The sequence below is a fragment of the Prunus mume genome, linkage group LG8, assembly GCF_029339155.1.
Source record: "Prunus mume cultivar Tortuosa linkage group LG8, ASM2933915v1, whole genome shotgun sequence".
NCBI lineage: Eukaryota > Viridiplantae > Streptophyta > Magnoliopsida > Rosales > Rosaceae > Prunus > Prunus mume.
Window position 1 is genome coordinate 1,436,013 of NC_142705.1, and position 26,607 is coordinate 1,462,619.

At 38.2% G+C, this 26,607-nt stretch overlaps 5 protein-coding genes and 1 pseudogene across 11 annotated transcripts; 3 read left to right on the forward strand and 3 right to left on the reverse strand.

Moving 5' to 3' along the window:
- The first annotated feature begins 207 nt into the window (after window positions 1–207).
- Window positions 208–2,693, forward strand: LOC103341283 (zinc ion binding / nucleic acid binding protein). Its single transcript, XM_008244788.3, has 3 exons — window positions 208–428; window positions 590–855; window positions 1,705–2,693. The coding sequence occupies exons 1-3, from the start codon at window positions 335–337 to the stop codon at window positions 2,494–2,496; spliced, it is 1,152 nt and encodes a 383-aa protein (XP_008243010.2). The 5' UTR covers window positions 208–334; the 3' UTR covers window positions 2,497–2,693.
- Window positions 2,694–3,453: 760 nt separating this feature from the next.
- LOC103341282 (uncharacterized) lies at window positions 3,454–6,000 on the reverse strand (annotated as a pseudogene). The gene is made up of 4 exons (XR_016122565.1): window positions 5,470–6,000; window positions 4,493–4,563; window positions 3,986–4,379; window positions 3,454–3,886 (listed from the first exon to the last, which is right to left on the reverse strand). The product of XR_016122565.1 is annotated as an uncharacterized LOC103341282 (transcript).
- Window positions 6,001–7,601: 1,601 nt separating this feature from the next.
- On the forward strand, window positions 7,602–10,849 carry LOC103341377 (Putative BCR, YbaB family COG0718). Of its 6 annotated transcripts, XM_089042388.1 has the most exons (6): window positions 7,602–7,734; window positions 7,819–8,007; window positions 8,499–8,573; window positions 9,739–9,810; window positions 10,375–10,431; window positions 10,524–10,849. In XM_089042388.1, the coding sequence occupies exons 1-5, from the start codon at window positions 7,732–7,734 to the stop codon at window positions 10,387–10,389; spliced, it is 354 nt and encodes a 117-aa protein (XP_088898514.1). In that variant the 5' UTR covers window positions 7,602–7,731; the 3' UTR covers window positions 10,390–10,431; window positions 10,524–10,849. The 6 variants fall into 6 exon arrangements, 5 of the variants coding, with proteins under 5 accessions (XP_088898514.1, XP_088898513.1, XP_088898515.1 ...); XM_089042387.1 differs by lacking the exons at window positions 10,375–10,431; window positions 10,524–10,849 and adding an exon at window positions 10,015–10,165; XM_089042389.1 differs by lacking the exons at window positions 10,375–10,431; window positions 10,524–10,849 and adding an exon at window positions 10,022–10,164.
- A 75-nt stretch (window positions 10,850–10,924) lies between these two features.
- On the reverse strand, window positions 10,925–14,938 carry BRS1 (alpha/beta-Hydrolases superfamily protein). Its single transcript, XM_008244785.3, has 9 exons — window positions 14,540–14,938; window positions 13,178–13,285; window positions 12,831–12,926; window positions 12,623–12,715; window positions 12,420–12,505; window positions 11,903–12,303; window positions 11,710–11,805; window positions 11,479–11,584; window positions 10,925–11,319 (listed from the first exon to the last, which is right to left on the reverse strand). Exons 1-9 carry the CDS (start codon window positions 14,793–14,795, stop codon window positions 11,173–11,175), a joined length of 1,389 nt encoding a protein of 462 aa, XP_008243007.2. The 5' UTR covers window positions 14,796–14,938; the 3' UTR covers window positions 10,925–11,172.
- Window positions 14,939–18,722: 3,784 nt separating this feature from the next.
- Window positions 18,723–22,935, forward strand: LOC103341280 (signal recognition particle receptor alpha subunit family protein). Its single transcript, XM_008244784.2, has 10 exons — window positions 18,723–18,989; window positions 19,672–20,677; window positions 20,892–20,976; window positions 21,149–21,244; window positions 21,365–21,517; window positions 21,595–21,702; window positions 21,808–21,927; window positions 22,198–22,323; window positions 22,440–22,523; window positions 22,647–22,935. The coding sequence occupies exons 2-10, from the start codon at window positions 19,695–19,697 to the stop codon at window positions 22,770–22,772; spliced, it is 1,881 nt and encodes a 626-aa protein (XP_008243006.2). The 5' UTR covers window positions 18,723–18,989; window positions 19,672–19,694; the 3' UTR covers window positions 22,773–22,935.
- Window positions 22,936–23,266: 331 nt separating this feature from the next.
- On the reverse strand, window positions 23,267–26,509 carry LOC103341279 (glycerate dehydrogenase-like). Its single transcript, XM_008244783.3, has 13 exons — window positions 26,167–26,509; window positions 25,987–26,070; window positions 25,752–25,892; window positions 25,438–25,559; window positions 25,272–25,353; window positions 24,687–24,759; window positions 24,518–24,609; window positions 24,352–24,426; window positions 24,129–24,236; window positions 23,955–24,032; window positions 23,807–23,851; window positions 23,578–23,692; window positions 23,267–23,489 (listed from the first exon to the last, which is right to left on the reverse strand). The coding sequence occupies exons 1-13, from the start codon at window positions 26,272–26,274 to the stop codon at window positions 23,467–23,469; spliced, it is 1,146 nt and encodes a 381-aa protein (XP_008243005.1). The 5' UTR covers window positions 26,275–26,509; the 3' UTR covers window positions 23,267–23,466.
- Between the last annotated feature and the right edge of the window lie 98 nt (window positions 26,510–26,607).

Genomic DNA, 26,607 nt, shown 5'->3' on the forward strand with positions numbered 1-26,607 from the left:
GCGTCATAGAATTGGACTGGATGAATGCAACAGTAGTCAGTAGTCAGTAGTCAGTAGACACATACACATACACAAATGAAAGGGGTATGAGTGACTGTCTAAAACACAGCAACAACGTATGTACCTATCTATTGATGGACAGACAGTTTCCATTTTCGTGTCGTTGAAATGAGGCCATTCATTAATCGAACAACCGGTTCCTCCAGTACTCTTACTATAAATGACAAACCCAAAACTCTCCTGGAAACCAAACACACAACTTTTGCTTTTGCTTTTGCCCAAAAAGTTCATTCTTTTTTAGCCTACTGACAGGCTCCTCCTCCTCCTCCCTTCCATGGAATTCAACTTCCGATCTCTCGACAAAAGGTCGCCTCCGCCGCTGCCTTCCACCCTCGGCTACTTCTCCCAACATCCACACGCATTGCGAGGTTCACTGTTTTCTTTTTGCTCAGACTCAGAAACCACAACAAGAAGAAGAAGAAAACATTCTTCATTCTAATTTCTCCTCTTTTCTTTTCTCTCGTCTTTATTTTGCTTACAAATCCAATTCAATTCCATTTACTCCTCACTTTTCTCCACCTCCCAACAGCAACACAACAAACACAAACAGCTGCGATGATCGAGCGCCAGCTGGAGAAGGAGAAGATCAGGGAGGAGATCATGGCGGCCGAGAGACGGCGACTTCTCGAAGCCGAGGTCAGAAGAGAGCTCATGCTCGAGCGAGACATCGCTATGCGAAGAGCTGCCGCCGCCGACGGCCTCGCTTTTGATCACCACCCCCGACTCCTCCACCACTCTTTGGATCATGACCGCTTCGCAACTCCTCTCATCAACAACCACAACTTAATCCCACTGGTCAGTGTCAGGCGTCTCATTTCTACTTGTTCTTTTTTTGGATTTATTTTAATTTGAATCTCTATTTACACTGCATTTCTTTCTGGTGGTGGGAATATTAAGACACAGTACAAGGTTTATATCGGTTTGCTAGGTCTGGTAGTCCTTTTGCTTGTGGATCGGCACTTTAAAAGTCAGTTCCAATGGAGCATCATAGTCATTCATTACTTAGATTGTGATTTCCTTCATAAGTTTACTATGACTTTTTGTTGTAGTTGACACACATCAATCAAATTGATCAAGGTACACAACAATCTCAATTAATGGCTCTGCTGATCCTTGCAAATTGATTTTTCATTTGTCGGTTCGCTTGGAGAAGCCTACCTTCCTTAATTATGTATTTGCAGCAATCCCTTCCCTTGTTCTAGTGTGGCCTAAGCCTTGTGTGAGGTACCATGTCTCTTGTTTTTTTTTTTTTTTGGGTTTTGTCAAAACTTGGGAAACCTATATTCCTTTGCAATTAACCCAACACCTTGAAGATTACTTCTGGCCAAAAACAAAAGTGAGTAACAAATTTGGGGACTCCTGTTCTCATATGTTGGCTGAGTTGTGCAACAACAACAATGTATGTATTTCAAAATTGCCAGTTGACATCTTGCGGATTTCGTAAACTGCATTTTATTGCGACTTTGATTTTTTTCTATTTAAGATTACACAAGAAGTTGTTTTCTTTTGTTCATTCCATATTTGTGAAAGCAGCAGAGAGGGTGGTGCAGTTCACATTGGAAATACTGTTGAGGTTTTTACCATCAATCAGATATTTAATATCAAGACTCTTTTCATATACCGTGTATAAGTACTCTGTTGCAGGCTAAACCTGGCCCAATTCTTTCTGGAGTCAAGCGGAAAACACCACCAACAGCCGGTGCTAGTGAGCTGCCTCCAACTGGGTTGAAGAAGAAACCCAAGGAGATATGGAGTTGCGCTATGTGCCATGTTAGTGCAAGAAGTCAGAAAGTCTTCAATCAGCACCTTAATGGTAAGAAGCACAAGGCCAATGAAGCGAGACTGAGAGCTCAGAAACTGGGCAAGAGCTCCAGTAGTGCACCATTGTCAAAGCAAACTGCAAAGTTTTCTGAGCCCGAAGAAGTAACGGAATCGCTCGACCCCAGTGATGGTTTAAACGAGAAAATGCAGGATGCATGCACTTCAAAAGAGAAAAAAGAGGAACTGCCAATGCAGAAAGACCAGTGTCGAGAGGATTTAAAGATCAAAGATGAGGTAGAAATGGTGCGGGGACCGGGAAGAAAAGAAGCAGTGAGAAAGAAGAAATTTAAATTTTGGTGTGAATGGTGTAAAGTTGGTGCTTACTCTCCAAAAGTGATGTTAGCCCATATGACAGGGAAGAAGCACATCTCGAGGCGTCAGGAGGTTACACAAAGTAATGTTCCAATTGCAAGTTCCCTGGCATCGTCAGTGGAGGCTAGTAAGGAGGCAGAAGATGTTGATGCGGCCAAAGAAGCTCATGAGAAGATTCCAACAGAAACTGCCATGTCATCATCAGGGACTAATGCCAATGGGAAGGCAGAAAATGCTGTTCTGACCAAAGAAGCAAACAATACTGCCAAAACTGTTGTTGCAGATACATTCGATGGTGAATAACTAGTTGTGGAGAGGGGCATGATTTGGAGATGAGTTTGGTATGTCAACTTTCTGTGTTTTATTCCAAATTCGGGTTGTAGCGGCTCAGATTATTCTTTCTTTATAGTTCATGTGGTTGTGATGTATAATTTGATGAGGTACCGCCAAAACCAATTTAATTATTTGGAAAACCAATCTAATTTGATGCTTAAAAGGATTTATGGGGATGTATGATTCCAGGAAATAGATTTGATGATATTGAAGGCTTGTGAATCAGAGGAATTTATTAGATTAAGAAACAAGTTGATCAATCAACAATCCTTTTTTCATTTTCTTATATTTTGGCTCCACGAATCAGGTTTATACCAAAACAAATCCTCTTCTTCACCACAGACGAGAGGACACAGAAAAGTGCAACGAAGAAATGGAATTTGAGGCTACATTGCTATGAATTATGGGCTGACAGTGACCGACTAAAATCTGTACAGGCAGGCATCATGACTCATGAGAGATATTCCAACAAACGAAGAAGACATAAATCAATAGAAAGGGAGATCCCGATCTGTCCATGCAGAAGACACAAAACACAAGACAAACACAGCCAAAGAGGTCATTGATTGAAACTTGAAAAAAACTGGGGACTTAAGAACTAGTTTACCATTGTGAGGTCTGTCTCAAGCCACATCATGCAAACCTCTAAATGAGTAATATGCTCTGGACAATTACGTAAAACAGAACTTAAAAGCCCCATAGCTAAACACGCCTCTCCAACCAACCATTACTTGATTTAACAAGGCAAACCAACCATGAAGCATTCTGAAAAGAAAAGCATTAATCTTTCACCATCAGCTTCTCCTTTTCTCTTTGAATTCATCTACAGCCGGCTACTTGGGATTTGGAACTGGACGGAGAAAAGAAACAAAATTTGGAATATCTTACAACCCGATGATTGCAATACATACGTGAATTCCATCTATATCCTCAGCAAACTTGCAACATTCATCAACACAGAGCAAAGATACAATTAATTCCATCATTTCATCCGTATAGTATACACTCGATATGTATTACTATCAGTCTCTCATTACTTTACAAAGATGAAAATCAAAGAAGCATAGCAGTTTAATTGTATCTTTGCCACATCAAGGCGAACTTTCCAACCCACCCCACTCCAACATCTATCATCTTCAATGGTAATTCTCTAAGAAAGAAATCAAACCCTTAAAGCCACCTGATCTTGCCAAGTAATCTTCCTCTTCCCTGATCGATTTGACCCATTCCCAATCGTCCTGCAAACCAGCAACTTCATATCACTGTGCTGCTCATCATTTCCCCCTCTAAGTAAACTTTTGTTCGGCTCTTCTATCCTCAATGGTTCACAATTAGCTTGGAATTCCTCCTCCTCCTCTCTCTGTAACAAAATGAAACAACGGAAACATCAAACCTCACAGCAAAGAAGCAGCACCAAGACTCAAAATCACACTACTTAGAACATTTACTATTTGATTACCGAAATCTGGTTCAAGTCAAAAACTGGAGTACTCTTTCGCTTTGTCGATGATTCCTTCACTATCTGTATCCTTTCCTTCTGGTTTAAGTCAAAGTTTGGAGTTGGTTTTGCATAGTAGCTTCCTTCCCGCTAAGAGCCCTCGCCTTCTGGTTTAAGTCAAATTTTGGAGCAGATTTTCGCAAGGTGTCTTCCATTCCATGATTAATCCGTTCCTTTTGGTTTAAGTCTAATGCATGATTAATCCGCAAAGCAGATTCCTTCTTACTGTAAGCTCCTTCCCTTCATAATGTTGGTGCGCTGGGTTTCAAAATTGTGTGTTCTCACCACATCTTGCTTCTGTCGAGAGTTCATGGACTGGTTCCCCATTAAGTATTTGTATCTTCTACTCAAAAATCTGCAAAGTCAAGAGATAAAAACTACCAAGTCAACTTTTTTCCTCTTTTACTTCGGCCAAGTAAAATCTATGCCATCTCACAAGTGTAGGACGGCATGGACAATATGGTATACCTTACTTCGGCCAAGAGGGTAGACTTTTTCTGTTTCATCATTTGCAATTTCTTCTTCATGGCCTCTGCATCCTGCAGAAGGAATGATGCTTAAATTACATAAATCCAGCTCTGACTACCTCAATGTCATAAGCCAAAAGCATCACAATCAGCAAGAGAGAGAAAAAGCGAAGATGAAGCAAAGTAGGATCTGCTATGAAAAATTTCACAAAATTAAGAAGAAAAGGGTACCAAATAATTGTAGAAACCTAGACAACAAGATAGTTAAAGACTCACCAAGCGATAGAAATTCAAACAAGTTAAATACACTACATACAAGTCCCAAACAAGGAGAGAGCCTACTTACTCTTAAACAGGAGGACTAAAATTATAATTAGAGAAAAACACCAAATGATCTTAAACAAAAAACAAAAGGTAGGAAAACAACAGAATTAAAAAGACCACATCGCCCCCTCCAAGTAAAGAGTGAAAAGAACTCCTTGAGATGTGCCTAATAGTACTAATTAAAGAACAAAGGTCCTTGAGATGTGCCTAATAGTACTAATTAGCTTAGTTTTGGAGGGTTGTTCATTATTCTACAAACAAAGGTTAACATAAACATAATTACAAAGTTCCATTTCCTGTTCCGTTTTCCAATTTTTCTCTGGCAAGTCACATAGACAGCAGGAAATGAAACAAAGGGAGATCAGAAACCTACTGAGACAATAAGAAAAAAAACCCGAAATTTAGCTAAGCAATTCTTACTGGTTTGAAACCCAAAAGAAATAATAGACATGAATGAGATCCAAAATATTTGATTTCTCCTTTCATTCTCAAATCGCTCAGCGGCCAAATAACCATAAATAATCCAAAGCTAGGTAAACCAGAAATCATAACCAAAACCCAAAAAATATAAAAAAATTGAATACAACACACCAGATCTAATGAAACCCACAAAAGAAATTCGGCATATTATGAAAACCCACAGAAGATACATACCTTCTGCAGCTCTTCATAGTCTTGCATGAGACTCTGATGCTTGAATCTAGTCCTTGGATCCTCGTAACCAGCATATGAAGAAGGCTCCATAGCAAGAATCCCTTTCATCTTCTTCATCAGATCACAAAGAGATATAACAACCCACAAGCCAAAAACCAAGAATTAAAGGGGGAGAGAAAGAGGGACACAAGGAGATGGGTATGAAAAAGAAAGAGAGAGTTGGACAAGAAATAATAAAAAGAGGGTAGAGAGAAACAAGAAGGACAAGGAAGAAAAGAAAAGGAGAGAGAGTGAAGGGAAGGGAGGAGAAGTTTCTTGCTTTCCTGTTTTCTCTGTGAAACTCTGACCAAGACAACAAAAACCCAAAAGAGCCCACATAACTCGGTGAAAAATAATGTTCTTTTGAAAGACAGTGATGAAGATGGGATTTTTTGGGGGGTTGCAGAAGGGTATTTCTGGCAACATGTTTTAAGAGAGAGAGTTTGTGAGGTGGGTTTGGTTGGAGGACATTTGAAGACATCTATCTTCTCTTTCTTTTCTTTCCCCTTCTTTCTTTCTTTTTTGTTTTTCTTCTACATAAATTTTGGTCCAGCTGGGCCATTGAAGAGAGAGAGAGAGAGAGTTGGGTGTGGTGTGGACTCTTCTTTGTTTTTGATGGGGAAGGGTGTGCGTGTAACTTCAATGTTCCTTCTTTCTTTGGATGTGCGTTTTTCTCTGTGATGAGAGAGAAAGATTGGTTTTTTAGAGAGATAAAGAGAGAAAGATTGGTTTTTTTAGAGAGAGAAAGAGTAGGCATTGAAGATGGGGCTGATGATGAAAAAAAAGGGCAGAAGATAAATGAGATGTTGCTGTTTTCTGATGTGCTGTTGCAGTTGTAGGTATTGGTAGTACCTTAATTTTAGGCTATGGATTAGGTTGGTTTGGGTAGTAGTGATGGTGGTGTGTATGAAATAATGGAGGAGATGCTTTTCATTATGTAAATATTTTAATTTATACTGGTTGGTCAATTCTTATTTACTAGAAACCGCCTCTGGTTTTCTTTGATTCAAAGGATGCTCTCTGTCTCTCTCTCATCTCATCTTTTCTGTTTTTACCCAAACAAAGCTTTTTGAAGATCTTGCAGATAAAAGAAGAACACCACCCAATTTTGGCTTCAAGCCAGTAACAAAGTTGCCAAAAAATCAAAATTCTATCAATCAATGGCTTTTTTTTTCTATTGGAAGGGATTATTCGACGGCAGACACTCTCTCTCATACCGTACGAGGGTAAATTGGTAATATCACGTCTTCAATGGAAAAGATGCCATTTACACCATCACACTAGAGACCTACGTTCTGGAGACTTTTTGTGTAACAGCAGCTGCCTACCTCCCTAAGCCATTTAGCCACTACAGTTGATGGAACTGCTTCATGGAGCCACAGAAGTTCTGTTTCTAACTACCAATTTTCCCTTTTGTCCCTCAGAAACTTCACGGCAGACTGGGGACCATTTGGTAATTGCAAATCCTACTCTTAAAGATTGGCTCTTTTTTGTGCAGAGAGCCCTTGGCTTGCAGGGCAGCTGAGGATTGAAGTGAGGAAGACATGAGACAGTAACAAACTTTGTCGCCTGCCTGCCTTCCCTTTTGTTTAAAAATTGAATTTTCAAGAATAAAGATAGTTTTTGGATGCATTTAACAGTTTGTTATGTTTAGAGAGAGAGAGAGAGAGAGAGAGAGGATTTTTGCCTTTTGATCCGCTTTTCCCAATACTCGTATTAATTAATTCCAACAGAGAGGCGGATGTAATGGGATGTGGACTTTTTGTTGTCGTTGTTACTTCTTCTTCTTTCTTTTCATGGGCTCAAAGGCCTGGTCCTGGTAGAATTTCTGTACTGTACACACATAAATATACAGCAGGTCTAATCTGAGGGTTTTTGAGTAATTTGGTGGCAATTGCTTGCATTTGGGTTTAGCTGCAAAAGCCAAAAGGTCAAGGTGTGAAATCCAAACAGGAATCAAATGGCATCGCTTGTTGTTGATTTATGACAAACAAACAGTATAAAGGAGAGAAATTTGAGAAACAGTCTTTACTTTATTATGCAGGAAAGAAGGAAACCACAAAAATTTAAAGAGGAAACTGCCGAAAACGTTCAACATGAGTATGACCATGCCCACGGACTTTTTGGGTTGGATTTGGACAAGTCAAGCCACCACCACCCGTTGACATCGTCATCTCCTTCAATGTTGATTTACAAGCTTCCGCTCGTTTGCGTGAAAAGTTAATGGTAAGATATTTTTATGGGGGATTCAAACATGAAATGGATCAGACTATTTAAGTAACAACTAAAAAGTTAAAAAGAAAATACCAGAGAGAAGCAAAAAGCCCTCCAATCCCACTACACGTGTTTTCCCTCCACTGGACCGTCATCAAAACCAGTTCAACTCGTCGTGAAGCCACATCAAAGAAATACCTCGACTTTATCTATCTGTCGCTTGGTTGGTACCAGGCAAGCAATGGCGTCGACGATTTCTCTGTACCACCTTCTGACTCTCCCGCTGTAAGTCTCTCTCTCTCTCTCTCTCTCTCTCTCTGTATATAATTTATGTGTTTGGTTGCTAAGAAAAGTAGGAGATTGATCAAGAAAATCTGTAGGATACGAAATGTTGTTGTTTATGTTTCCAAGTTACGTAGAAAAGGCAACTATTTAGAATTTTTGTTTTTTCAGTTTATCTCCATCGGAAATTTGTCAACTTTATAAGCTGTGTGTGTGAAAGATGGGTAATTTATAATTTTTTTAATTTTTTATTTATGGGTATTATAGTATGATGTTCATATTTTTACTCATGAGTGAAATGAAAAGCATTTCACCGATTACACTGATTAGAAAAGCATTTGAAATTTTTTATTTCTTAGAATGTCATAGGCCTAGAGAATTTTGGCATATGTTTCTTCGTTCTGCTGTTTGCTTGTTAGTATCTTGTTTATGATCTTACATCTGTTGGTTCTTACTCTTCTCCTCCTGGTTACCGACACTTTGGGCATATTCAGAGATCTGTCCTTGTTAATGGTCTTTTTGGCGGAAAGAAAGAAAATAATGAGAACAATGATGATGCGCCTTCAAAGGTTAGTCTTTGCTTTTTGTGTATATATAGTCAAGTAATCTGGGATCAAGTTTGCTTTTTGGTCTATCTAGTCAAAGTTGTATATATTTTTAACATAGAGGAAGGTTTTTTAGTAGCAACCTTTCAGCTCAACTAACTAAACATAACCTCCTATTTTAACTTACAACTTAGCCAACTTTTCTCAACCCCAAGCATACATGGAGTTTGATTACTGAACATATGGAATAAACTGCAAAGAACAGCCACTGTTTTCTTATGATTCTGATGAATCATCTTACCCCATAGAAGGCTGCACTTTATGCGTTCTAATTCGATCAACATCTCTAGTTATACATGAGTGTAACATGTGGGTGTGCCTGTTAGTTGGTTCCAGTATTTTGGTTATATTTTCTGTAATTCTAAATATGTATGTAATTATGATGCCAGTTTCATACTCCCATCATCTGTTAATTAAACATTAACTTTAATCATGCTAATTGATTTTAGGCAGGAGGTCTTGGAAACATGCAAAATCTATATGAGACTGTGAAGAAGGCACAAATGGTTGTCCAAGTTGAAGCAGTGTGGGTGCAAAAAGAACTTGCTGTGTATGAGTAATTATGAAATACACTGTCAACATACATTTTTTCTTGTGTATGAAATCCTCAGTTTTTTCCCCAATTTTGTTGTGCTGTAATGCAGAGCAAAGTTTGATGGTTACTGTGAAGGGGAGTTAATAAAGTCTCTCTCTCTCTCTCTCTCTCTCTCTCTCTCCTTCTCTTCCCTTTGGGTATTTAATGGTGAAGATCCTTTAAGCGAGCTCCAGTATTTGTATTAGCTTTGTGAAAACTTTGCCTTGATGAAATGACATACAAATATGGAATTTTCACTTTACTTTGGGTTTAAGAAAAAGATATTTCTCCTCTGATAGTTCTCTTCTACAAGTGCTTTTGAGAGTGGCTAAAAAGGGGAAAGAGTGGTTCACTAAAGCTACCAGTGGATGACTATATTGTTCATGGACATCTCATTGCATATTTGTTTCTTCAGCTCTGTCTCAACTCTTGAAATTCCGCTCTTTTATTTAATCATAACAGAAAATGATTCATGATTTGCTCGAGACTTTATTTGGGTCACATAAGTTCCCAACTTAAGTTTTGCAAAAGTTTCTAACTGATGTTACTCTTTAGGTTACTCTGTCTGGGAACCAGCAACCTGTTCGCACGGAGATTACTGAGGCTGCAATGGAATTAGGACCAGAAGTGAGTAATACTATCAGATGATATGAAAACTATCTTTCCATTGTGCTTCTTATCTATGACAGATAAAATTCTAGTTCACCTTGAGACTAAATATTTCCATAATTTTTATGTACACAAATTTTTGTCGGCACTTTCTCTTGATTTTCCACAATACTGCCCTTATCTGATGACCCACACATAACTGTCTTGTTGACAATTTGGAAGCTATCAGGTGTGATTTGAGAATCCCTGGTTCGATGGATGAAAATTTTAGGGTATGAAAAAGTGGCTGAATTGACTGGAAATATGGCCTCTTTTGGGGAACATTGGGATGAAAGGTGGAAATTTGGATATCTGTTATTTGTGATGGAAGGATGCATCAGGTAAAAAACTGGATAAATTGGATGAATAACTGTTTATTATGAAAGTATGGGGTCATACTTGAGTGTGTTACGTATTTTGAAACCAATGGTGGGAAATGTTTGCATATGCTATTTTTTCGGCTTAGTTGTAGTGATCCCACGAAACTGATATGAATGTTTGATAAGAACACATTTATATGTTTAACTTTTCATTTTAATGCAGAAACTTTCGCTTTGAATTACTGAGGCATACAAGGATGCACACCAGAAGAGTGTCCAGGTGAGAAATCCTTTCTTTTTAGTATGTTTATTTTCCTCTGCACTTCATCCATTTTTGGGCATACCGAAATGAAATTCTTCTTTTGTCGTCAGGCTATGAAGGAAAGGATGAGCAATCTTGCCCAGAGTGTAGGAATGCCGCAAGGACTCACTCCTCAGTGAGGAATCTAAGTGATGTTACTTACATGTATACTAGTAAGTTGTGTAAGATGGAACAATTTTGTTCACAAAGGCTCGTTTATTGTCATATGAAATTCTAATTAAAGTGAAGCATTAGAATCTGTGGCCTTTGTGCTGGCTGTTTACTAAACAACCTGATGTTTATCTTCCTCTCACCTCTATAGTAAAAAAAAAAAAAGAGACTGAGGAGGATAAAATACGGTGATCTGTTTAACTGTTGTTCATAAGTTTCACTTTCACCTGAGCTGTGGCAAAATGCAAACAATGGGCAACATGAAAATGGATTCTTGAAGTAAAGCACTAAGAATCTGATATGCATGTTGCTGTCCAAAAAATACCTTTGATTTTATTATGCTTTGCATTGTAGAACTTAGAAGTAATATAACAGCAGCATGTTCAAAATATCATGATGTTAAATGAATTACATTGCCATCAAAATACCAATGCTCCCTAATTTGAATGAATGCTTCCTAATCTAGCTGCCCCCTGATCATCACCCTTGATTTGTTTGTGTGGTGTGGGAACTTGGCAAATATATGCATGCGTATTTCTGGTTAAGTTGTCAGTTACGTTTTGGCAACTTTTTTCCTGCTAAAAATGATTTGAAAATAATGAAAGCTCTGTTAGGCTGAAACAGGGGAACCTCATGTCCGGCTCCTCGTACAGTTGCAAAGGTCAAGCCATCGTACACTTCTGTCCATCCTCCTACCTATGAAAAAAAAAACATTTATTGACAATTTAATCTGCGCAATAGAATAGAATGTGATTGTAAAAATTGTTGAGGATGTTGCTAAGTCATTGTTTAAGTAATTCATGGGATTAAGTTCGATTAGTGTGATAGTTGATGGGGTAAAATGGCTGAAAATACCTGGCCTCCAGTGTACCAAGGATACCACGGGGTTTTGATAGTAAGGTTGAGATGATTGAGGGCAAACCGAGTGGCGGTCACTGGAACGACTGAATCTGTGTCCCCGCTGCATGAAAAGGTAAAAACAATCAATTGCATAAATTGCTATTTCTGTTTCTTCATTAATTAAGAAATATTATTCCTCTTGTTATGCAAGCAATTGATTGAGAATACAAAGAAGTTGAGAGTTACCTGAAAACCCAGATTTTCAGACCAGCTTTAATAAGCTGCTTGTATGTTGGCAGCATGGAATCTTCAGAATCCTTCCAATTCTTGATAAGAACATCACTGCCCCCCGAACAAAATTTAATTAGAAAATTTGTATCAGACAGACAGATGCTCTTAACAACTTTTCATACTGGGATTGGAATGGGAACTTAAAAACCTGCAAGCAGTCCACTTGTAAGGAATTCGAGTAATGTTTGCATGCATTGCCTTCTGCACATCCGGCCGGTTATAGTATTTCTCTGCATAATTCTCAGTGCATGGATCGTACCCGGAAACACGCCGGCGAAGAAGAGTGTTTTTGAGCCTCAGATGCCTGTTGGTGTTGTTGAGCATTGTCAAGCAAAATGGTGTATAAATGCTGTACTGATCAATATCTCCAAAATCATGGTTCATGGCATAATTTACTGCATCATCACATTGCTGTGATGTTCTTTCTGCTGTGAAATTGCAATGGTTGAGGATTGATCGGTACGTGTGATCTGATATCATGGCATGGCTCCACCAAAACGTGACAGTTCCCATGCTATCATAGTAATTATCCGTTACAGCGTTACCCACCTGCACAGTTGTTGCGAATGAAAAAAGCTCAAATTATGATCACAGAATTAAATTATAATTATTCTAGTTGTGATTAAAAGTTGGAATTTTCTTTAGTGTTCTAGTTGTCAACTTACAATAATCCCCTTGAGATTAATGCTGGAATGGGAATTCCCTTGGTTGTAAGTGACAATTTCCCTAGCCAACTGAGGAACATAATGGCCTGTACATGTAAAACTAGTCAAGTTGTAAATTATAGCTTTGTAGTTTTGTACAAAATGAAATGGGGTTTAACATTGGTGATGTAAAGAAAGAATTCCCTTTCCCTTCCATTGTTCACCTGCATAGCTCTCCCCAGCAATGTAGAATTCTCTATATTTGTATTGAGGAAACCTTGACAGCCACTTAAGTAGAAATATTAGAGCATCCTGAGCTGTGTATCAAAAGTATATATGGCAGAAGAAGGTGATGATTCAGATATTTAAAATATAATGTATATATTGAATTGATTATAGGGTAATTAACGGTGATGTTGTGATTCTTTTTACCTGTTCTTTTGTCCCCAGAATCTTTAAGGTTACTGCTTGTATTTGTATATGAGAAACCGACACCAGCAGGTGATTCAAGAAACAGAATATTCGCTTCTGCAATGACAACAATGGAAATTTATACAAAAGTGGTAAAATAAGTCGGAAAATACTTCCCTCCTTATCATGTGCCAAACTCACAAAAAGGAGGCAACCAAAGAAAATACTTCCCTCCTTGACGTATAAGTATGTGATATATACGTCATACAACACAAAGAAACAGAGTATGGTTGATTTAGAGAAGAGAGCATTTGCCCACAACACAAGAAAAGGAAAGAAAAGAGAAACAGGGTATCTCATGTATGTACCTCTGTTCCATGAATACTTGTTGAGATAAAGAGATGAGCCGGTCGTATTAATCCGAAATGGACCAAGTTCCTCTGATGCTCCATATGCCACTGATGAGCAACCTGGTCCTGAACGGCAAGTATATGATTGATGATTGATATTTCAAAACAATTTAATTTTCAATACTTTGCTAATCCAACTTACTAACTATTTTTCAATTTAAATTTGAGCCTGTATCATTTAAATTAAACCCAAGTTTGAGAACAGCAGAACTCAATAACACCACCACCACATATCATTATAATTAGTCGTCGCCACTTTCTCATGACATAAGCACGCGTGAAAGATAGAGCGACAGTGAGTCAGACAGAGATGCATTTCTTTCTCACATGGACAATCAGGAATTCGACTAGTGTGTAGAGTTTAAGTGGAAAAGTTGGTTGGTTCACTTTGGTTTGTTGCGGCGTTTGGTGTATGGTGCTTACCCAAACAACTATACACGAACGACAAAGAACGAAAAGTGACAAAAGATTGCATAGGCAGAGGCTTTTTGAGTTACTGGCCATGGGACTATTTCAAAGAGAGAATGAAGGTCAGTTTGAAAAGGAATAAAACCCTAAAAAGGATAGAGACAGAGAGAGATCACAAGGACCCATGTGGGTATGGTGTGGATTTTTCTTTTGGTGCATGCGAATGCGATGCTCTGTCTCATGTAATGGATGAGATAGCTACCCATTTGGTATCGCTCTAGCTATGGCTCTCCAAAAACGTTTGTGTGAAACGGGGCTATCCCCAATTAATTATAGATTGCTAAATGAAAAGGTTATTATGTGTGACATGTCGTGATTGACTGTATTATTCCTGATTCAAACGAGTAAAAAACCTTATGAGCCTATTAATTAGAACTTGGTTGTAAGGGGAAGGCTATTGTTTGTTTTGTGGCAACACGTGTGAGAGCAGGTGGACTTTAAATTTATGAGTCGCCAGTCATTTATTATGAAGCAAAAATAGTTTGCTCATTATTTTGGCATCAATGACCAACCCATATAAGTATAACACTCAATAGTGACACAATTTATGCTCTAATAAATAAACTACACAACAAGACCTCCTTTTCTGGTTTCTTAAGCACGGAAGTCTGCGGCATGCGCAGATACGGAGAAGAAAACACAATACTAAATGCTTTAATGAGGAGTTGATAAGACTGACAGTCGTTAAATTTTCCAGTACAAATATAAATAAATAAATAAATAAAATTAAGAAAATGATAGATATACAATGTGAGTAATTCACTCGTGGTAATTAATTAATTAGGAAGTCAGAGATCTAAAGATAGATAGATATTGAAGATAGGAATTAAATAAATAATTTATTAAACTGACCTCCGTTGAGCCAAAGAACGAGGGGTTTGTTGTGAGGAGAAACAGTAGCAGCTTCAGTCAACCAGTAAAAGAGAGCTCGGCCGTGATGCTCGTTGACCGTCACATAACCAGAAAACTGCGAGAAAGACACTGGTGGTTGTCCGGGTAGTGCTGAGATTCGATCTAGCTCTTGCTGCTTTGGCACTGCCATTGTTGCAACTACAGTAGCTAGTGCTAAGCACAAAATTCCCATAAAGCTATGCACTAATATTGCCATTGAGCCTTGCAAAAGGCCCGCCTGTGGATTGAGAGTATAGTTTTCTTTTCTATATATATCTCTCAGCTGCTGCAGGTGCAGATATTGAAGCCTTCAATTATGCTAGTAGCCTGCAATGCGTGTGGCCACTTCCACTCTGATGATGTATATATGTTGCTTGCTACATTACTACACAACTACTGCAACTTGGCCAGCTATGGTGGACCAGCTCTCTCTCTCTCTCTCTCTCTCTCTCTCTCTCTCTCTCCCCCTGTGCGGGCATATGTGTCCAGATTTTAGAGAGAAGAGAGAGAACAGCTAGCTAGCTGGTCCTACAAGACAATTGAAACCTAGATGATCAGTGCTTGGTTAATGGCCTAGAACACCATCATAAATGCATCACAAGACTCTCTCTGTCTCGCTCTTTTAGACACTTATAATTAATTGTACTTGATGAGCTAGCCTATAAGCCGCTTGAGCTCCAGTCGACTATACACTAATCTTCTTTGGGCTCCCTCTCTAGACACTAAAATTCAGGACGAGTTGAAAACACTAGACTACAATTATGCTCCGTATTCACTTCTTAAAAGATAGAGAAATGGACTTCTATGTATAGTGATGACTCTAATATACATAAATAAACTCTCGTTAATCATGAGTCGTTGAAATTAAGGCTGCAGGCAGGCTGTTGTGTGCAAAATACTAATACAAGTTTAATTTTTGTTTGTTTGAAGCCAAGCGAGCGAATACAGCCTCTATTTGACTGAATTAACGTGATCAAGTCGAGTGTGTGAGTGTGTGGTCCTCCGATGTCGAGATACAACAAGCTTTGTACAGATGCGAAAATATAGATCTAGATATATGTGGGGTTGCATTGCTGCTCTTGTGACCTTTCTAACTCTATTTTCTATATAATATAATATACATTTATAATTATAGGTATACATTGGCCTGCAGGCTGCATACGTCTTTGATTCTTTGGATATGGTATACGACAAGTGGGTCTGAAATTTGGAGCCAAAAAGAGCTTCCTGAGCTCATCATCACAAACTAACACAACAAGTCCCTATCCCTCTCTCTCTCTCTCTTCATCCTCTTGGACCTAAAACCACTCAGACTACCTGCAAGTCAAAACACCTTACATTCATTTTCATTTTCATTTTCATGAGAAAAAGAATATATTAGCATGCTTATTTTCATTTTTAGCACTCAACTGGCCTCGAATTAATGATGTCAAAGTTGATCTGGGTGATTTGCTTGCGATAATATAGTCAAACTTTTGTTCACCAAATCCTCCTCCTCCTCCTCCTCCTCCTACCACTACATAAATACAAACAAATGCTAGCTTTCTGTTTGTCATTACAAATTTAATTCATTGTTAGATTTGACTTATAGCCAAATCTCTGCAGACCTTTTCTTTTTATGCTTGAAAAAGTTGGAGAATAAAGCAGGCTCAACTCTCAAGTACCTGTCATTGTACTTGAACCTTGTTTTAGTTAATGGCGAAGAAGAAGATGCGTATGTATATTAGGATTCACTTGGCCATCAACAAAGATAATATTCCCCTTTTTCCTTTTCGTAAAGCCTAAAGACAGACATGTACATACAGCCAGCATGCCTTGCAAAATTTGGTCCACTCCACTGTACATGTGTGTGTGTGTGTGTGTGAACTTTTGATTACTAGTGTAATTGTGTGCATGGATTGATAGGAACTGAGACAAATTGATAGGAGAATTTGCGTGCACCGTCCCTGAAGAATATGTATTCATTTCATGTTATTAGAGAGACAAACCCAATTGAAAATGACAAGGGGTGCTCTCATAATCTCATTTCATTTATGATTAGGCTAATCATCAATTAATACATTGACCTCAACACTCAATTATAATAGTATATATGTAGTGTGTCACTGCCAAGGCCCAGCCGACGCTTCACTTGTTGACCAATATGTATCTACATAATAGTTAGTTGACTTGATCACTATATATGTACCACATGGAGCAAGAGGAAGCAAGCAAGGGGAGGGGAAGTCGCATCCCAAGGCCCCAGGCCCCCAGCTGTATATAATATCTGTCATACGACTCAGAGTCAGAGTCAGAATATCTGAGCTAGCTAGCTCTACCTTACCCTAGTTCTATTGTATATGTCGTTGAATTTCTTCTTCTTATATATTTAGATGATGAGATCGCGCTACCCTTGATTTCCGATAGTTGGATTGAAGGCTGCACGTGACCGACCCATTGGATTTTATTTCATGAATATATATATATATGTATGACCCATCCAGGATCGATCCAGCTACGGCACCGGCTTTGACCCACCCAAATATATGTATGTATATTTAGCCGCTGCAACTTTTTCCTTTTTATTCTTGTCCATATTCAATAAGTAGATAAGCATATGGACTGAAGAGGGCCAAGAGGCATGCATCATTTCAATATGAGCAGTTGGGCAGTTGGGCAGTTGTATCTTGTATGCTCTTGCCTTGTTTTAAATTCTGCTCACATTCACTCATCATGTCTCCGTGAAGCTGCCACTTTGCTTGCTGCACCTGCACACAGTCTTTTCATTATATATAAATAAATATACACTCTTGGTCAATGACCACTTTGAACCGGAGAAGGTTGGGAACTAAGCTTGACTTTAAAAGCCTTAGCAATATGAGTGAATAGCATATAACCTACTTTTTTTGTAAGGGGACCTAATAAATCTAATAGGGCCCCCCCCACCTCCACCAAAAATCAAAGTCATCGGGGATATTCCAAATCCAAAGCGATTGGTGTTAGGTGATCTGGTAGTATATTTGGTGCAAGGTTGGTTTGAAAAAATAAAAAAGGGTATTTTGTATTTTGGAGTGAGACAATATTAATCAATCATATGAGCATTTTTAAGGAATTTCCTTCACTCATTTAGCCCATGATGTCGTTGGGTCTGCTTTTGTAGTGGATCCAAAGGAAAAATCGTGTGTATGGGTCCATAATTTGGGCCTCCCATTCGATGGACTTTATCACACACGATCACTTTAGCACCCAAATCCAATTAGAAAACCAAAGCACGATGTCAGTGCGCTCAATTGACTGGCCAAGCCTGTAATCTGCCCTGATTTTCCAGCAAAGCATGCACCATAATCATAATGGTAGTGCTTGGGCGGCTTGCTTGGAGTTGGGATAGAGTATGGCTTGATTGGCTTGCTTTTTATTATCATGCACATCTTTTACTATCCATTCTTGCTTTCCTCCATGTATACAATGACTTTTTCACTATAACAACGTCTCATACGTCTGCATAAAAGAATAAATTTAATTTGCCGCTAATGAAAAACTATTGTCCATCATAAATCACAACGATCGCCCTTCCATCTAATGTTGTTGCCTTTTTGTTATTGTCCATTTTAGGCCCAAACAGTTATGTATTAAAGTTTGGGTCATCACCAAATTTTGTTCCCCTTCATGTATATAGATTGTGGTTCATTTCTTGTTGGCAAATGAGAAGTTGGGTGGCCTATTGACTTGGAGAAAAATGGTTAGCATGATCATCAAGGGCAGCAATTGTTTTGCTGTTATAAGTTCTAATGCTAAAAGCAGCAACGTATTTCTTATTGTTACCGATTCATTAAAATTCAATTCAACAAACTGATGTACAGATTTTGCATTCAATTATTTATTTATTTTTGTATAATATATTAAAAAATTTGGATAGGAATAAAAGGAAAAATATAAATACTATAAGATTGTAATAGATTTTTTTATTTTTTATTTTGGTCAGGGAATACTATTCATTAATAGATTTGTTATCAAATTCGGAAAATCACTGTGTGCACGTTTTTATTCTTACAAAGGGCAAACAAGATTTGATATTCCCAAAAAAAAAAAAAAAAAGTGCATTAAAAAATGGCCAGCATTGTCCAAAATTGTTCCTTTCCATGCATGGTGGTTTACTCGTTTTACCGTCCAAGAGTGAAGACCCTTCCCCAACTCAGAAGTCAAAGTCCAATAAGGCAAGAAGCATGTCAAAATTGAAAACCTGAAAACACCCGACTTCCGATATTACCCTTGCTTTCTACGATGCCCGTATATAAACCGGACCTTTCACAAAATTCCTAATTTAATTCTCTTCTCTCTACGATCCATTTTTTCAATTTTTTTCCCTCATCTTTTGTATTTTAGATTTAATTTATCTTCTCATAGGGTGTTTCAGAGTTCCAAGAAGAGACAGGTATGTTTGTACTTTTGTTTTCTCTTTCTTTTTATTAGATTTCATTTCTCTTTCCTTCCGTAGTTTTTCTGATTCGTAGATCCCTTGATCTTTCAGATTTCATGGTTTGGGTTTGTTCGATTTCGCGAATTGTATTACTATCGAATTTCCCAATTATTGACCCATCGATTTGAGAGTTCTTTATTATTATTTATTTATTTTAGGTTCTGTGTTTTCTGTATTTGGTTGTATCCTATCAATCAAGAAATAGTTTTGTAAACAATTTACAAGTTTTTCATAAACTTAGAATTCAATCCAAAATTTTAAATTGTATCTTTGTTTTTTTTTTTTTTTTTTGGGAATTATGAACAAATGGGTTGTAACTATCTTTGTTCCTTCCGTTCATAAATGTTTTCATTACTTGAATTTTTTTAAATCTAGATATGTTTAATATGTTTCATTGTTGGGGAACTGTGGAAACTGAATTGAAAATGTGGGAATATCATAACAATTTTCTTGCGCAAGCCTTAGATTTTATGATTGTTTATGTGGAGTAGGTATTTGGATGCATAGCAATGAAGTTCTGAGACTTTAAGTTCTAACATTTGGGCTATTTGTACCGTTCTTTTATTGCTTTCAAATATTTGCTACTTGGAAGTTTCAGTCCTACAGTTGTTGAATTTGTTCATGGATTTGATTGCAGAGTGGCATTAGAGTTAATTGAAGATGTTAGAACAATTACTCATATTTACTAGAGGAGGTTTAATCCTTTGGACATGCAAGGAGCTTGGAAATGCTCTTAAAGGATCTCCAATTGACACCTTGATCCGATCCTGTCTTCTAGAGGAACGGTCTGGTGCAGCTTCTTTCGATTACAATGCCCCTGGGGCCGCTTACACCCTCAAATGGACCTTCCATAACGAGCTTGGCCTTGTATTCGTTGCTGTTTATCAAAAGATCCTCCATCTATTGTATGTGGACGAACTGCTTGCAATGGTAAAGCATGAATTCTCAGGGATTTATGATCCGAAAAGAACAGTCTACTCTGATTTCGATGAAACTTTTCGACAACTTAAGAAGGAGGCTGAGGCTCGTGCTGAGGAATTAAAGAAGTCAAAGCAGGTGGGTAAGCCTGTGAACAATAGTAAGAAGCAGGGTCAGGTGCAGAAGGCTGGACTTGGAGGAGACAAGAAAAAGAATGAAGGTGGTTTGGCAAGTGATGGTGGGGATGGTGATACTATGAAAGGCCGTAGATTGGAGAATGGGAACTCCAATGGTAATCATGTGGATATTAAAGAATCTAATGTGTTTGGTACTGCTAATGGAAAAGAAAATACGAGTTCCAATCTCGGGGCTTTTGATGTAAATAAGCTTCAGAAACTTAGATCTAAGGGTGGGAAGAAGACAGAGAAAACAGTTACTGTTGATAGCAACGGCTCCAAGGCAGAGCCAAAAAAGAAGATAACAAAGAAGAATAGGGTTTGGGACGATTCGCCTCCTGAGTCAAAACTGGATTTTACAGATCCTGTGGGTGAGAATGGAGATAACAACACTGAGGTTGTAGCAGCAGATCATGGTGAAAGTATGATGGACAAAGAAGAGGATTTCAGTAGTGAAAGTGAGGCTGAAGAGGAAGAGGAAGAGGAAGTTGGGAAGGAAAGCAAGCCTGATAAGCAAAAGAAGGGATGGTTTTCATCTATGTTCCAGAGGTAGATCTGTTTACCTTAACTCTTCACCATCTTTTGTACTTTAACGGTGTTATTCAAGGTAGCTTGCATTTTAGGAGATTGTATGCTGTTGGACTTCATTGGGTGTTTGGATGTACCAATTTGATCTTTTGGAAACAATCTTCTTGCTTGAGACTGACAGGTTGTTACATCATTTTTATTCAATTTTTTCTTTTTTTTTTTGGCATGTATTCAGTATTGCAGGAAAGGCAAACTTGGAGAGGTCTGACCTGGAACCAGCTTTGAAAGCTCTAAAGGATAGGCTCATGACCAAGAACGTGGTATGCTCTTTTACCGTTTCTTTTTCCATTATTATGCTGGAGTTTATTTTATCAGTAATATTCAATCCTTTCTATTTATGGTACGGTACTTTTCAGCATCGTCTTCTGGTGCTACTGTTATTTTAAATCTTATTGAGCCATCTAATATGATTTTGTGTTGTTCCATGCCTAGGCTGAGGAGATAGCTGAGAAGCTTTGTGAATCAGTGGCAGCTAGTCTTGAGGGTAAAAAGTTGGCTTCGTTCACAAGAATATCTTCTACTGTACAGGTTTGTCAATGTAGTCCTCTTCATTCCTCCAATATTTATCAACCAGTTTGCCCTCCCATTATTATTTTTTAATGATGTTATGTTACAAGACTAATACCAGGCATGTAAAACTTACTGCAGGCGGCAATGGAAGAAGCTCTTGTTCGTATTTTAACTCCCAGGCGATCTATTGATATACTGAGGGATGTGCATGCTGCCAAGGAACAAAGAAAGCCGTATGTCGTCGTTTTTGTTGGTGTCAATGGAGTTGGGAAATCTACCAATTTGGCTAAGGTTGGGCTGAATCCTTTTCTTGTACATTAGGGCATGCCTCTCTACCTAGTGGTTTTATTTACCAATTCACCTTGCAGGTTGCTTATTGGCTTCAGCAGCATAATGTCAGTGTTATGATGGCTGCCTGTGATACATTTCGATCAGGAGCTGTTGAGCAGCTGCGTACCCATGCACGTAGACTTCAGGTATATTATTGTAGGATTTACATTTTCCTTCTGGTTCATTGGATAAGAATAATTATTTTCCGTGCGGACATTAGTAATTAACTTGTGACCAACCTTCGATGTCAGATCCCTATTTTTGAGAAGGGCTATGAGAAAGATCCTGCAGTTGTGGCTAAGGAAGCAATACAGGAGGCCACGAACAATGGTTCTGATGTGGTTCTTGTTGATACAGCTGGTCGAATGCAGGTACTGTGTTTCTAGTTCCCAGCAGAATGGTTGAGCATCTACATAAACATTTACTGTTTGTATGATGTACATGCTAAGCTACTGTTAGTTAGCAATTTTTGTTTCAATCTTACCACTGCTTTTGCTGTTACAGAAGGATAATAAGGCTGTTTACTTGTTAAAATTCCTTTTTCGGCGTATTGAGACCTATAAGTTATATAGCCTGGTTTTGCTGCTGTTATTATTATTATTTTTTTCTAATGTGAAAATATACTGTATTATGCCTTTCAGGATAATGAACCGTTGATGAGGGCACTGTCAAAGCTGGTCAATCTTAACAATCCAGATCTTGTCTTGTTTGTTGGCGAGGCACTGGTTGGAAATGATGCTGTTGATCAGCTTTCAAAGTTTAATCAGGTGTGAGCTCCATATTCATGGTTTTTTTTTCCTATTATTGTCCAATTAGGGTTTGTTTGTTGTATCATTATTCTCTCAATGGCTGGTTTCTGAAGCCACCTTCCCTGTTCCTGCAGAAATTAGCGGACCTCTCAACTTCGTCTAACCCGAGATTGATAGATGGGATATTACTCACTAAGTTTGATACTATTGACGACAAGGTAGACAAACCTTTTAAACCACAAACACTTGTGAATATTGTATAAATTTGTGTGTTTTTGTTTTTTCTTTTATTGATTAGATTAGAAGATTAGGTGAATAATTGAATTCATGCATGTATATAGGTTGGAGCTGCGCTGTCGATGGTTTACATATCTGGAGCTCCGGTCATGTTTGTTGGGTGTGGGCAATCATACACAGACCTGAAGAAGCTGAATGTCAAATCAATTGTTAAGACACTCCTGAAATGAGCCTGCTTAATTTCATCGTTCAAACCATGTTGTTTGCTGCCCTACCTTTAATTTGTTGAATTCTCTCGTTTGACCTCGTATTATCAGTATCGTGCTCTCTCTGTTGAATGCTTGTCCTTTCGGTCGTAATTTATAATACCAAATTTCTTGGACGTTGTTGAAATTTCTTCTCTCTCACTTTCTGTTCTGATTATATTCTGAAGCTTATCGTATTCTAAGAAGGAACAGGGCTGATTCTAGTCATGGAGATTCTGATCTCCAGCAGAGGTTTTGAGAGTCCAGGCTCAGAGAAAGCCAAAAACAAATGTTGATCTTGAATGGCAATACAAATACAAGAAGTAGAATGGAATGGTTTTGAAATTGCATAAAAAGTGAGCTCAGTCAGTCTCTCTAAACAAATGGCTACCTAACAAAGTTGCTTGAGTCTTAGAAAGACACAGATAAGAGCAGCTATTTCCAAGTTCAAATCCAAATTGTGCATGCAGATGAAAACCTTAATAAACAACCTCTCATCTCATATATTTATTATATAACAGGATTTTGAAGCCAGTATTTTACAAGACAAGACAACATAGTTGATACATGTTTGTCCGCATTCTTCCTAAAATACAACACTTTTGTTAACTTAGTACTCTTGAGAACTGTATCAGGGTATGTGTATCCATTCACATCACATCACATCACGTCAATGCTCTCACAGCCTTGAAACTGGTAAACCTGCAGTGAAAGTGAAACACAAGTTTCAGCAAAGAAAGAGAATGATATTGTTGAGAGAGTTTTAAAGAAGAAAGATATTATCACTTACCCAAGGCTTTTGAATTAACAATGCTAGGACTGGCAGCTGGAGGTGGAACATTTTCGTTGAGGAATGGTTCTATCCGGTTTGTATCTGACCAAACTGGATATCCTTTAATTTTTCCCTAAATCATGATTCGTATCATAGTAATGCAAAGGGTGTCTGTCAGTTCAGTCGTGCCAAAGCTGGTGCATGCAGATATTCTTTTGAATGATATTAGTTGCGCTTAGTGACATACCAGGACATTGAGAGCAGCCAGTGTTGCCATTCCTTCACGAGTCCACTGCATAATAAAACCATTATGCGACACAGTTACTCTTTATGTTCTCCAAATCAGACAGCTCGGTTCTATAATAAACTGTTCAAACTAAGGATAAAAAATTTACCTTGGAAGCAGAAGCAATGTGAGGTACCACAACAGCATTCTTCAAGTCAGCAAGCCCAGGTTTCATGTAAGGCTCATCCTGATACATACAACACCATTCATGAACCACTCAAATGTCAGAGATGTTCCGTCCCAAAGAAGATTGGAATTTGACAGGGAAGGTGCGTTTGTTTACCTCAAACACATCCAGACCAACTCGAAACATAGGATTTTGTTTCAAATGCTCTACAAGAGCAACTTCATCAATCACAGGCCCTCTGCTACAGTTTACAAGGATTGCTTCCTGTAGATATATGGCATATTTGTTCAACTAGTAAATACATGCATACACTATGTGCATACACACGTGTATATTTCACATAGATTTATACAAATAAGAATGTTCTTTCGAACTTCACCTTCTTCATAATTGCCAGTCTTTCTTTGTTGACCAGATGATAAGTGGTTTTATCCAGAATTGGGTGAAGGCTTATCTGGAAGGAGAATCAATAACCACACCATTAGAAACAGAGTAAGAAAACTTGGGAAGAAAAATAGGCCCGGTGAGGGGAGTGAGAGTCATACGACATCTGCTTCTCGGAGCACCTCATCCATGCTTGCTGCTCTTTTCCAAGTCACGGGCTGTTCACCATTGGCTTTTAGGAACTCAGCATAAGCTGGAACATGGGAACATACATATACAGGTATCAGTAAAGGGTTGGGAAAGATTTGTGCAATAAACTGACTGACATGCCTGTAACAAACTTTTCTAGCCGTGTAGCCTGGTACAGGTCATAGTAAATCAGGTTCATCTTGAAACCTTCAACCTGTTAGAGATCAACAGTAATTTCAGCTCCATCAGCGGTATCTCACTAATTGGAATGAATCACTAATTAAGATCATGAGCAATAACTGAACCAGGTAAGTTTAAATAAATAAATAAAAGTGCAAAAACAGTTAAGCATAGTGCTGTGATTGGAACTGATTTAGTATGAAGTTGATTTGGGAGATTTAATCTGTCATACAATGGAAAGTATATAAATCATTTGTCCAAGCCTGCATTATAAAAGGGGAAACTGAGTACAACTTGGACCGGTAGCAACTGTTTATGAAATCTTCTTATGCTCCCTCTTGCTCCTGGTAAGTTATGTTATCACCCCATTCCAACTAAAATTTCTCTAAAATATGTCCATTAATTTTGAGTAATTTCAGCCTCCAGGTGAATATAACAAACAAACAAACAAGTCCATGCATGCCAATCACTAGACTAAGCCATTATCATGAAACCAGGGTCAGACGAACCAAGCCTAAGATTTAACATTTTGGACAAGGAAAATACCATCATTCTGGCATATGCAGAACCTATACGACCTGCTCCAATCACACCAACAGTCTGCCCTTTGAGCAAGTTTCCCACAAACCTGCCACATTAAAACAGAAAAATCAAGCTGCAGGCGACACATGACATTTATAATTGATAGTAATGGCAAATATGATAGTCATACAGATTAGGAAGCCATCCGTCATATAAGCCAGCCCTCATAAATTCATCTGCTTCAACTATTCTTCGAGCAGCTGATAAAGAAAGTGAAGCTGCCAGCTCTGCTGTAGTTTCTGTAAGGACTCCCTAACCATATGAGCAATAAATTCATTTCAATATGCCATATTTTCCCAAAAATAAAAGAAAACTAGAATCCTGTATTATTTTTTTCTATGTACCATACAGAAATAGAAGATAAGATGCATTGAACTACTGAAACCATGAGACTAAAAAGAAAAGAGAAAAAAGAAGAATGGAGAGAGAGAGTGCAACACTTACAGGAGTGTTTCCAACAGCAACCCCATACTTGTTAGCAGCATTGACATCAACATTGTTATAGCCAACAGCCATGTTACTGAAAGCTTTGCCTCCTGCTCTGCTCAGTGCTGAGAACAAAGCCTCTCCCCAGTCTTCAGTCAACTGAAAAACCGAAACATAAACACAACTCAAAATCCAAAATCTAAATTATAAACAATAAATAAATAAAAGAAGAAGAAAAGCAAACTCATATTGCCTGTCCAATAACTCCATCACACTTATCCCCAATCAGAGCAATGATATCCTCGACAGACAGAATTGTTTTCTTCCTAGTACATATCTAAACACACAAAATAAACGTCATCTCATCAAACTCAAATAGCTAATGGCTGAAAAAAGAAAGATCAAAGAAGATGAGAAAGAACAAGAGAATTACTTCAACTCTGCAGTCTTGTTCAATTAAGAGATTGATCCAGCGAGTTCCAGGCATGGGTTTTGTGCTGACAACTCTGTATTTCCCATTTGGGTTCCACACCTGCACCATGAAAGCTTGTCAGCAGCTAACTGAGAGAGAATGCTGACTGTAGAAGCAGAGAGCTCTTTAAATTTCTGGTTTAACTGTGATGATATACTGGTGACTTTGTGATATAGTGGACTTATTGACTATATAGAGATGGAACGTTTTTAATTGAGAGGTGCAGGTGAGTTGCAGAGTGCTCTTCAATCTTCATGCTTTGGAGTTCTTGGACCTCTCATTAGGAATAAGATAATGATGACTTGGCGTCCTAGGTGGATGACACAGAACCCTTTTGTCAAGAGCGAGGGTGATTAGAAAGTGACCAATGCTTTTCACTAATTTTGTATTTATTTTATGTAG